The sequence below is a fragment of the Vespa crabro genome, chromosome 4, assembly GCF_910589235.1.
Source record: "Vespa crabro chromosome 4, iyVesCrab1.2, whole genome shotgun sequence".
Classification (NCBI taxonomy): Eukaryota; Metazoa; Arthropoda; class Insecta; order Hymenoptera; family Vespidae; genus Vespa; species Vespa crabro.
This window is the reverse complement of record NC_060958.1, coordinates 8,247,851-8,259,418: the sequence shown is the minus strand read 5'-3', so window position 1 is coordinate 8,259,418 and position 11,568 is coordinate 8,247,851. Positions and strand designations below refer to the sequence as shown.

The 11,568-nt window shown below is 33.6% G+C and overlaps 2 protein-coding genes across 3 annotated transcripts in view; both read right to left on the bottom strand.

Moving 5' to 3' along the window:
- LOC124423334 (histone-lysine N-methyltransferase EHMT2) overlaps positions 1–4,913 on the bottom strand; it is a 6,762-nt gene extending 1,849 nt beyond the window's left edge. The window contains 9 exon segments of the mRNA XM_046960937.1: positions 1–199; positions 274–480; positions 591–819; positions 922–1,254; positions 1,333–1,975; positions 2,060–2,196; positions 2,199–2,294; positions 2,360–2,958; positions 3,034–4,913. The exon segment at positions 1–199 is cut by the window's left edge and continues 58 nt beyond it. Coding sequence (XP_046816893.1) covers positions 1–199; positions 274–480; positions 591–819; positions 922–1,254; positions 1,333–1,975; positions 2,060–2,196; positions 2,199–2,294; positions 2,360–2,958; positions 3,034–4,073 — 3,483 coding nt within the window. The 5' untranslated portion in view covers positions 4,074–4,913.
- Positions 4,914–5,537: 624 nt separating this feature from the next.
- LOC124423335 (dual specificity mitogen-activated protein kinase kinase 7-like) lies at positions 5,538–11,447 on the bottom strand. 2 transcript variants are annotated; one of them, XM_046960940.1, is made up of 8 exons: positions 11,053–11,447; positions 10,084–10,574; positions 9,829–10,008; positions 9,606–9,740; positions 9,251–9,498; positions 7,349–8,035; positions 6,930–7,214; positions 5,538–6,811 (listed from the first exon to the last, which is right to left on the bottom strand). In XM_046960940.1, the coding sequence occupies exons 1-8, from the start codon at positions 11,219–11,221 to the stop codon at positions 6,676–6,678; spliced, it is 2,331 nt and encodes a 776-aa protein (XP_046816896.1). In that variant the 5' UTR covers positions 11,222–11,447; the 3' UTR covers positions 5,538–6,675. The 2 variants fall into 2 exon arrangements, with proteins under 2 accessions (XP_046816896.1, XP_046816895.1); XM_046960939.1 differs by having other exon boundaries at positions 7,349–8,041; positions 11,053–11,445.
- Between the last annotated feature and the right edge of the window lie 121 nt (positions 11,448–11,568).

Here is an 11,568-nt window from a genome sequence, read left to right as displayed (position 1 = left end):
TATATTTCCACAGAGACACTTTTCAGAACTACAATTATCTTCGCATCTACAAGACTGCAAAGATGTTATTGTACGATCAACATGTATATTACTGGTAAAACAATTTTCAGTTACATAAAGAAAATCTGTTGGTTTGTCTTCAGAATCATAACCATTAACACATTGTATTGGGTTTGTTTCTTTACCACGTGAAATGTCGCTACAAATACAGGTTGCTTTAATTTGAAATATCCCCTATGCAGTTAATATTATATTATCAAAATATATGCTTACTTTGTTAATATTTTAACAGTTTTTTCCCACATATGTTCAGATAATTCATTAACTTTAGCATTTAATCTTAATGCTGACACAGTATCACCATCATTTGTACAACAATTTACTGCCGTTTCCCCAGCTGCATTAACTTCTCCTATTTTTGCTCCTCGAGCTAACAATAAAACACTAACCGCATACTGATCTTGTCTTGCAGCAATATGTCTAAAAAATATAACAATTTATTTAAATACACCTTTTTCCTTATATTATATATATATATATATACACAATTATTTTCAATACTAGAAAAATTATTCGTTAACAAAACTTACAATGGAGTATCACCATGAACATTTACTGCATTTACATCACATCCTTCATTTAAAAGCAATTCAGTAATTTCTGCACTTCCACTATAAGCACTCCAGTGAAGTGCTATATTCTGTTCTGCATCTCTGATTAACGGATCACATTTCTTATCTAAAAGAAATCTTGCTACATCGGTATGACAAAATTCACATGCCCAAATTAAGCTTGTCCATCCACCATCATCCACAGAATCTAATAAATCAAATTATTGATTTAATATGATAACAAAAATAAGATAATAAATTTCATCAATTTAATATAAAAATAATTAAAATTAAAGGATTATTTTATTACCTACTAAAGTTCTTGGAACTTTACATTCTGTTAAAATAATTTGACATATTTCTAAATGACCAGATTTTGCAGCCATATGTAAAGCAGTCATGCCATCTTCACCTTTCATAGTTACATCTGCACCTATCCTGACTAAATATTTGACCACATCAGCTTGCCCTTTACTAGCTGCTAACATCAAAGGTGTCAATTGATTTCTATCCATCACATCCAATTGAGCACCACCTTGTACTAAGACATGCACACAAGACAAGTGACCCTTGTCTGCAGCAATATGTAGACTACTACGATGAGCATATTCTTTAAATATATGATTTGCATTGTAACCACACGCTGAAAATGTAGAATATTTATTATTATTTTCTTATATCAAATAATGTATAAAAACATTATGTATTTTGAGAAACTAACCTAGTACATTTACCAACTTTTCTAAATCACCATTTTTTACAGATGTATAAAGACTCATGATAGTATAACGTTCTGGTCTTTCTGCATTAATTGATGGTTCTGGTATCTTAATAATCTCAGGCTTTATTAAAGGACTAGGTGGACGTTCTGCTAATTTTGTATTATCTCCTTTACCAGGTAAGCTCATTTTCGCAGATGGTAATTTAGAAAATTTCTTCCTTGTTGGTATAAATACAGGTCTTCGCATTCCGCTAACAGTTACCATTACATCATATATTGTACTTTCACTCCCACAATGTGGACAAGCTCCTTTTTTATTTGGATACACTTCACATTCTCTGTGATATTGATGGCCATTAGTACATTGAACAAATCTACCTTGTGAACAAAATAGTCCACAGGAAGGACAACAATTATGTCTTAAAAGTCTCTCCTTATGCATACGACATAATATAATAAAAGGAACTCGAGTACTAGGTCTTCTCATTGCAACATCATTACTATCAACTTCATTACAACATCCTACTAATCTATTATCAATAGAATCTATTGCTGTACAGTAAAGAGGTGCACCAGAGCCAGTTATTGTCACATAAAGTTGAGATCGTACTTGACATAAACATAGCATAGATTGTCCATAGGTCTGAAATTATGACAATAATTATATTATATTATTATTATAATAATATATTATATTATAATTACAATAATAGTAATGTGAACTTACTTCACTAACAACAGCAGTTGATTCTGGTTTTGAAGCTTGTCCTTCTGCAGGACTTGGACTAGGAGCCATACTTCTACGGGTTCTTTTTGCAGGTACAGTACCTTCTGGGAAATTATATATATATATATTATTAAATATTCTACATCAATAGTGATATGAAATATCTAATATAAATTTGATTTACCTTCTGGGTAATCATTGTGTTTTCCTACTTCTGCAATGGATGGTGAACCATCTGCAATTAAAATTCTGTTACATATCCAAAAAAGAAAGATATATGCATATTATAATTTACATTACCTTCAAACGAATCCGCTTTAGCTATTTTTCGAGCAGCTTGACTTCCACGAGGACGACCTCTCTCTCTTTTAGGTCTACCAGCAGTAGCAGGCTTTAAAAAAGGTTTCTCTATATCTGCTAAAGGTGTTTCATCACTCAAAGGACTACCAATAGAACTACCTAATTTAGTTTGTACATCTGAACTTCTCGTCATTGGAGACAGTTTAGGCATACCATCAAATTCAGATGAGTAGCTTTGAGATTCATCCAAAGTCGTATCATTTGTACTTCCTTCTACTGTAATAGAATTTCTAGAACTCTCTAAACTCATATTTACCTCAGAAGCATTATTATCTATATCAGGAAGAGAAGCTTCTGACTCTTGACGAGCATCAGATGCTTTGCTCTGAGTTTGTTTTGCTTGTTCCTTTCCATGAGGTAGCTTTTTTGGTCGTCCAGGTTTACTGTATTTTCTCTGCTTTTTAAATTTTAAGTGTTCCTCAGTATAATTAGATTTTTCTTTTATTGCCATTGCACTTTCTAAAACTGTACTTTTAAAGGATTTTTTGCACAATCTTCTCGCAGAACGTTTGGGACCTGGAGTTTCTTCTGTCGAGTCACTAAAAATGTCACGGAATGTTTACAAATATCATGAACATATATTTAAGAATATAAAATAACAAAAAATAAAAAACCTAAGTGTTCTTAATCTAGGTCGTCCAACTCTTCTCTTTCTGGTTATTGGTGGTGTAGGTTCTGGCGGTTCAGCAGCTTTGGCTAAAGGAACAGCAGTCTCTTGATTACTATCCTTCTCTTTGTTGTTCTTTTCATCGTCAACAGGTTCCATATTTTTGCTTTTTTCCTGCTCTTTAACTTCCTTCTCTTCTTCTTTATCTTTCTCCTGATGATTATCTTTCGTTGGTTCTTCAATTTTACATTCCTCAGAATCAGACTTCTCTACGATATCAGAACTTTCATCTGGATTTTCTATTTTAACAGAAACACCACCGATTTGATCACAATTGGCCAGCTCATCGGGTACTAAAGTAAGATTAGAGGAACAGCTGGATATTTTTGTTTTCTTTCCATGATCTGTATTCTCGTCGATTGTTCTAAATGTTAAAACTATTCGTGGTATGTTACTATCCTTCTTAACTACATCCTGTTTCAGAGGACCTTCATCTTCTCCTCGATGATTTTCTTCTATTATCGATTCCACGTTATTTTCTTGTTGTGTTATTGTTGGAGTCATCGTTGCTGACGCTACCGCTGTTGTCGCCGTCATCGTTGTCGTTGTTGTCGACGTTGTCGTCGTCGTCGTCGTCATCGTCACCATAGCCATCGTCGTCGTCGTCGCCGTCGTTGCCGTCGTCGTCGTCGTCGTCGTCGTCATCATCGTCGTCGAAGTCGTCGAAATTGTTGAAGTCATCGTTGAAGTTGTCGTATCATCCTCAGAATTGTCCACGTTAGAATTTCCGTTAACGCCGTTCGATATCTCATTGTCGATCGTCACGGACGGTTTCTGGGGTTCCTCGTGATCCGGATTTTCCAAGGGTCGATTAGCATCTACGCTTTTGACTGGACTTACACTTTTGTTAAATTCGTTGGTCATTCCCTCAAGAATCTGCTGGATACTGACCTTATCTTCGACTTCATTAGCCATGTCCGAGTCTTCGCTCTCTTCTTGGCAACCCTCTTTCGTAGTAGCGGCATCCTGACTTTTACACTCGGACATGGCGCCGTATAAGAAATGCCGCGGAGATACGAAGGCACGAGGTTCGGTAAGATCGAAGCACAAAGCGTCCAAGTTAGAAAACAATAGTTATTAACTGGAATGTCTATGAATTATTATCATGGCACCGGTTAAATGTGAAACGGAAACGAATATCGGTTCACCGATGGAATACACACAGAGATCTGTATACATATATTTATATATACATATGTATATAGGTGTGTATATATATGTATATATGTATATATAATTTCTTACGCGCTATGTGCACAGACTGTAGTCTTTTGATATTTCTTTTTGACTGAACACCGTAACTCAAATGCTTCTTATCACTACGAAAATGAGCTTTACCAAATCGGTCAGCGTCTTGGCTAATTTATTTTCAAGGCGACTCGCTCCTATCGATGGTATTTCGAGAAAAACCTGCTCTGCACTGTCGGGCCCCGCGTAGAACTGGAGGCCATATTGATTGCTCAGGGACGCGCTGATCCAAGCGAGAAATTTATTTTTAAAACGATCCTAGAACACGAACCCTTATCTTATTAAATTACTTATTAACGAACGTCGAGGCGCTACTTTCCACAATCTGCAAGGATTGTTCGTCAAAACCAATCGAATAATTAAACGGATATTTACTTTCGATTGTAATACTTTTTAATACGTTAACTATCGAAAACGGAAAGATATCATAACGCTTCCGTCGTAATTCATATTTTTAATTCTTGCTGCTTGAAATATACTTACTTCACTCTAGTCAATTATCCATTCGATCTTTTAACTTATGTTAATTTTATTAATATAACGTTTTCCTTATGAGAAAGAAAAATAAAATATCACGATAAAAAATTAATCACAGAAACTGAATTTTTTCATTATGCCTCACGATCAATCATTTTATAAAATTTATTATTTTTATTTCCATGATACTTTTTCAACGTATTTCAAATGCGTATTATTGCGATCAAGCATATTTTATTATGAAATTTATGGTTATGTCAAGGAAAAATATAAAATAAGGAATGACGATACGAAAAAAACCAACGTAAGTTCAAATTATTATGTAATTAATGACGTTAATTTGTTCTTAAAAATAATTATCTAATAACACGTAGGAGCAACAAAATATTTAAAAAAAGGTAGAAAAGAAAAATACTTTTGGACTACAATTATATGATATATGTATTTGTATATATTTTTTGTATATACAAAACACATTTTGTACATACATATATTATATATATATATATATATATATATATATATATATATATATATATGTGTCTACGTATATAATAAATGTTAAAGGCATTTTTAATAGTTCGATAAGGTTATCGTAGTTTATGAAAATTGATAAGATAAATAAAATATTCTACGTTAGGTAATTATAAAGAAAATGTATGACAAGGAAAAAAAAACAAAAAGAAAAAAAATAACGTAGTTAACCAACAATGAAATTTTACATGATTCGTATAAATATAAGTTTATTTACATTGCAACAGATCCTCCATTGTCAAATAAGCGACAAAGAGTAAAAATTACGCGTGTCGACTACACGAAGTTAATGAATAAATGTTAATTAAGAATAATTACAACGCGTCTTAGCCCAAAACACACGCCTCTCTTAAATAATATACATAGATAGAAATTTTATAGAGTCTCAGAGGCGCGAAAATTGTGCCATCCTTTTTACACGGGATATTTTTTTTACCCCGTTTAGAACGATACTTCTTATTGCGATTTGGTTTGCGTTTAGATCGTTCCTAACTACGGCCGCAGTTCATTTGGTATATTACAAACGATAATAAAACGTGGAAAAATTCGCTGAGGGTTGATTCGATTAACGAGCATCATTGCAAGGCCGTCTAGGGATTAAGAGAGCGATTGCGATTTTCGCAGACCAGTCTTTGTCCCAAATAACCTATGTATCTCGTAGATTTTGTATTTTTTTGTTTGTTTTCAAGAAGGAAAAAAAAAAGCGTAAACGAAGAGCGATAGGAACGGTTTACGCATTCGATACGTAAATTTAGTCACGTCTCCCTTTCCTCCCCTCCCTTCCCATCGTGATTAATGATTTTAGAAAAATGTCGAGAGTAACTTGTTTTCCCTTTTTCTTTTTTTTCATGTTTTTACAAGCGATATAAAAAGTCGAACATCGTATTGCATTTCTATATAAATATATGTCGATAAGAGAATCATTGACGATTGACGTGAATAGTTTAACACGTTACACGTCATGGTCATGAAAGCTGTGCAAAGATTAGTTTCACAGACCGTTCTCTTATAACGAAAAGAGCTTACTCTTTTTTTTATATACACGAACGGTCCTCGACACCATATGTAAACGTATACGACTCGAAGAACAAGCCCTTTTAACTGTAAAAGTTTATTAATTCGAGATGCTCGAGTATTAAAGATTTTCATTTCTTTAACTTTTTTTTATCCACATATTATGTAAGAACACCATAAAGACAAATTCTTTGTACGCGATCCTCGTTGAAGTACGATACTCTCCCTTCTCCCTATATTAGACGCACGTGATTGCTCGAACGACGCTTTTTTTGTATGGCACCAATAAGGGATCAAATTTAATATTAACGGTGGGTTATGGTGGCGGAGGTCTTCTTTGAGGTTCAGGAGTGTAACGTAAACGAGCTCGTACGTGCTGAGGGCTCCCAGGTACTGAATTGCTTTCTGACAATCTCCTAGGCGGAGGTTGGGGTGGAGAAGGCGAGATGTACCTGTAGAAAAATATATGTATACACAAACACATATATGTAATACTTTAATGTATCTTACTAATTTCTATATTAAATTTATTAAATTCATTTGATTCATATATGGAACATGATACTGCACCTTCTAGAGAAAGAAGGAGATTGTTGATCTAAATTCCTTCTTAAAGCAAGAGGAGATTCGCCGCGACTCAATCTCGGCGGTGGCTCCGGTGAAGGAGCACGATCACTCCCGAGCCTAAGACGAACGTACGACGCAAAACGTTTCTTTGCAGATTCCTTCGATCCACCCTGAGTCGGTGGCATTATCGGGGGTGGCTCTTGTGTTAATTGGTGTGCGAAACGTGATATTAATAATTGAGGACTGGTGGAACCATGAGAGCCTTGAGGAGGTGGTTCCGAAGGAAACCTGTATTTTATTTTATATATATATATATATATATATATATATATATATATATATATATATATAAATAAATACATAGTAAATGATAAGAGAGATGTGATTCATTAAGTTTTAAATATGTACGTGATCATACAAACCTCTTACGACTAATCATAGGACTTCCATATATATCCTGACTTTGTGGATGCGTTTGGGGTGCAGTTGGAATCTGACCGAGTCTTTGCTGTAAAAATGGAGAATATCGACCACTTTCACAAGGTGGTTGTATTACACCTGGAGGATCAACATTCTCACGCCGCCAAGGAGAATAATCTCGTGCGAAAGGACTCAAAGATCGTGAAATATTTTGCCATCGATCCTTGTTGCTATCTCGTTCTTCGAAACGTCCGTGATAAGGAGAATATGGTCTATTTCCTGAGTCTGTTATATTCAAGTCTTGTCTATATGGTGAAAACGATCTTCCTTCTGATTTACTTTGACCATTGGAACAACGATTCATGACATAATCTTTATTTTGTTCAATCGATTGTCTGTAAGGTGAAAAAGATCGTTGATAGTTCAATTCGCTTTGTTGAACTTCGTTGTTCATCGGCGGGGAAAACGGCCTGGAAATTTCTTTTCGTCTGAGCACATATGGACTACAGGATACATAAGTTGCACCATTTTCGCTACTAGATCTTTGATGAAATGGTAGAAAATTGGAATTCTGTGTCTCTTTGGTGGTATTACTTTTTAAGAAAGATGGTATTTCAGACTGTACCCTCAAATGAGCAGTTTGTTTTAGGGACACATGACCAGTAACTCGCTGCTGTCCCTCTGGCAACCTGAAACTGAATGATACTCTATCAACTTTCTCAATTTTTTATAGTTCTTAATTCATTAATACGCAGACTCTCCGAAAAGTGGCAAATGCCACTATTATCCATGAAAATTGTATTGTATATACATCTATATTTCATCTTGAAATCTGTAAAAGAACTATAAATCTATATAAAGTTAATAAAAGTTAGAGCATTAATCAAATTTCATGCAACATAGATGAGGATGAAGGAAATTCCAATAAGGTTCCAGATTGTATGGACTAATTCGCGCTTTTCACAAAATATCTGTAACTCTGTGCTTGAGAAATATTATATTGGTGGATAAAAAAGAAGAAGAAAAAAAAAAGACAGAGAGAGAAGAAAAAGAAAAGAAGAAAACAGAAAAGAAAGTAAAATTTGAATCATTAAAGTTAAAATCAAATTTTTTGAATATATGGACTGTGTATATGGGGAAAATGATACGTGCCATATTACCGACGAATAGTTAAATAATATAGAAATAAATAAATATTGAAATAAATAAAAAGAATGCTTACCATGAGTGGGGGTTGAAGGGTGGGGTGTGTAACTGTCGCGTGCACAAACCAAACAACTCGAAATGAAAATTGGGCAGACTTTTGGGAATTTTTGAGGTGTATTTTTTTAAGTTTTTTGGAATTTTTTGGTAGTTTTTTGGGGAAAATGGAAGAAAGGGTAGGGACGAGAGAGCGGGAATGCTACGCTGCGCTGCCTCCCTCAAGCTCAACGCTGTAACACAATTCAACACGCACGCAAACTTTTAATCGTAATGTACGGAAAGGTTTAAAATGTCGTTTGGTAAGACTCAAAGATAATTGTATAAATACTATCATCCGATGAATACCCAATTTTTAAACACAGCATCACTTTTGAAGCTGTTTAAATACCTACCCACTGACTTTTAATCAATGCTAAGACATGTTAACATTTTTTTAAACCAATGCAAAATGCAATACCCGGTTATTTTCAAACCAAACCAAATAATTACTATATTAGTTGGGAAACTCATGCCATATTTAAAACTATTTAAAATCTTTATACGTAGCCTGTCTTTGAGTAAAATATTATCACATGATGTAAACTAGAAATATTTGCTTTTATGTTTAATACTATATCATTTAATTAATTTTAATTAATTTTAATTAATTTTAATTAATTTTAATTAATTTTAATTACAATTTCTTAAACAATAATGCTAACCTTGGTTCCAGTTGTCGCATAACTCTACCAAACCATTGACAGCCAGCATTAGATAAAGAAGAATTTGTATCTTCATCTTGCGAAACATCATACTTGCGTATGAAAGGATGTTCCATAAGTTTATGATATTTGGGTCGATGTTTATAGTTTTTTGTAAGGCAGCAACTGACAAAACCTCGAAACTCCTTAGAAAAAGGTGCATCTGAAGGGAGGGACGGAGGATCATCCTGTACCACTCTGCTCAATACCTATAAAAACATTCATATATATGATAGAAAAAAAAATGTTTTCTATTGACTTTAGCTATATGAAAGTAGATGCTTTTTAGCATATACATGTTTTTCTTTACAAATACCTCAAAATCAGTCTTGCAATCTCGATAGGGAAATACACCAGTCGCTAGTTCAACTAAGGTAATACCCAAACTCCATACATCAGCTCGTATATCATAATCTGGCTTTGTTGGGTCTGGAGGATCTATTCTTTCAGGCTATACAGAGAAAATATGTTATAAAATTTAATTATTAAAATAATTCTTATAATTGTTAATTCTTTTTAAAATAATGGACAATACTTACAGCCATATAAGCAGCACATCCTGCACTCCTAGTTTTTGCTTTACTATCAACTAATCGACCAGATATTCCAAAATCACATAATTTTACTCCTCCTGATTCATCAAGAAGAATATTACTAGGTTTTACATCTCTGTGAATTACACCATGCTTTTCCTTCAGGTACGAAAGGGCTTTCACTGTCTACAAAATAAATGATCTAATTTATAACAAGTGAATAAGATAATAATTATAATTATGATGATTTAATGAACTTACAGCTACTGTAACTTTTCCTAAGAAATCCTCTGGTATGGCTTGCCTACTTCTTTTCAATAATTTGTCCAAACACGTTGCCATTAATTCCATACAAATCCAAACATCAGATTCAGTAATAAAACAACCCAAACATTGTACAATATATGGACAATCATGTGACTTTAATACAACATCTAAGTCCATTATAATTCTTTTATTTTCTTCTGCATTTCCAGAACGTCTCATTTGTTTTACTGCAATAACTACTCCACTGGGTTTATGCCTCATCTTTACAACATGTCCACAAGTACCATTACCTAGCTCTCCTAGATGTTCTAAGTCTTTCATTTCTGTTTGATATCTTTGACCATTTATATTTAGAATACCATTCATTTTCATTATTTCTTGCAACTTAGATTCAAATTCACTGTCGTGCTTCTTTGGAGGTACCATTTGTGATACTGGCAGATCCAGCTGCCTTCTTAATCGGGTAGGGGTACCCATTTCGCCAACTATATTAACAGAAATAATCATAACTAAAATAAATTCCCTGTTCAAGTAACATACAATTTTAAAATCTGATTACATAACAGTTAATATTAAACAGTTGTAACTATGTTTCAACGATATTCAAATGTAAAATTATGTGTTTATATACTTTGACATACACTTTCATTTTATGCACATAATTTAAAGGACACTGGTATTGGATTTTCAAGCAAACTAAAACGATTATGTAGAAATAAAAGCTAATTTTTTACAACTTGTATTTATTATAATTATTGTTAACGATAAAGAAAACATTTCAATGGTTTTTTTTATAAAATGTTCATTGAAAAAAACATTAGTCGCAAAGTCAACAGAAACGTAATGATCAACATAACCTCTGTAAAGAAAACAGCACGGAAATTGAATTTTTAAATGATGAAAACTTTTTGGAAAAAACAAAAGTTATTTTTATTCGACTTGTTAGTCCTAGTTATATCTTACGTTGCTTTGGCCTGCGTACGGCAGGACTTGAAGTAGAACCCGACGATGACGGTTGCAGGCCCGTTCCTGAGCCAACCTCGCTGCTTTGCCTATCCCTATCTCTCGATTCATTTTCCGCTCGAAGGCGCTCTTGCAAATTTAATATTTTATTCTCTAGAGTACTGGACATCGTAAAGATTCCCTTACACGCTTAATCTCACAGTGGTATACGATCTCGCACAAAATATTTGACAATTTTCACATCACTCGTCTGCCCTTTTTGGCAGAGAACATTGCGCCGGCGGTCGCACGCACTGCACTCCCGTCACCTATCGTCAATTCTTGTAACTATTAAAGACGACAACTTTCAAATATCAAAATAGATGATACAATAAGAAAATTATTTTTTAATCTAATTTGAAAGTTTTAATTTAGTTTGAAGAATAAATATTTAATATAATTTTTTGATTTTAACAAAAATAATATAATAAAAACTAACTTTTTGCCTAATATTACTTCGAAGATTAATATATATAT

Bases quoted from the DNA above. Each gene is read 5' to 3' on its own strand.
- LOC124423335 (XM_046960939.1), bottom strand. From the start codon at position 11,221: ATGTCCAGTACTCTAGAGAATAAAATATTAAATTTGCAAGAGCGCCTT. The intron at 10,009-10,083 runs GTAAGTTCATTA...TTTATTTTGTAG, and splicing joins TAGGAAAAGTTACAGTAGCT to ACAGTGAAAGCCCTTTCGTA. The intron at 9,741-9,828 runs GTAAGTATTGTC...TTCTCTGTATAG, and splicing joins GATGTGCTGCTTATATGGCT to CCTGAAAGAATAGATCCTCC.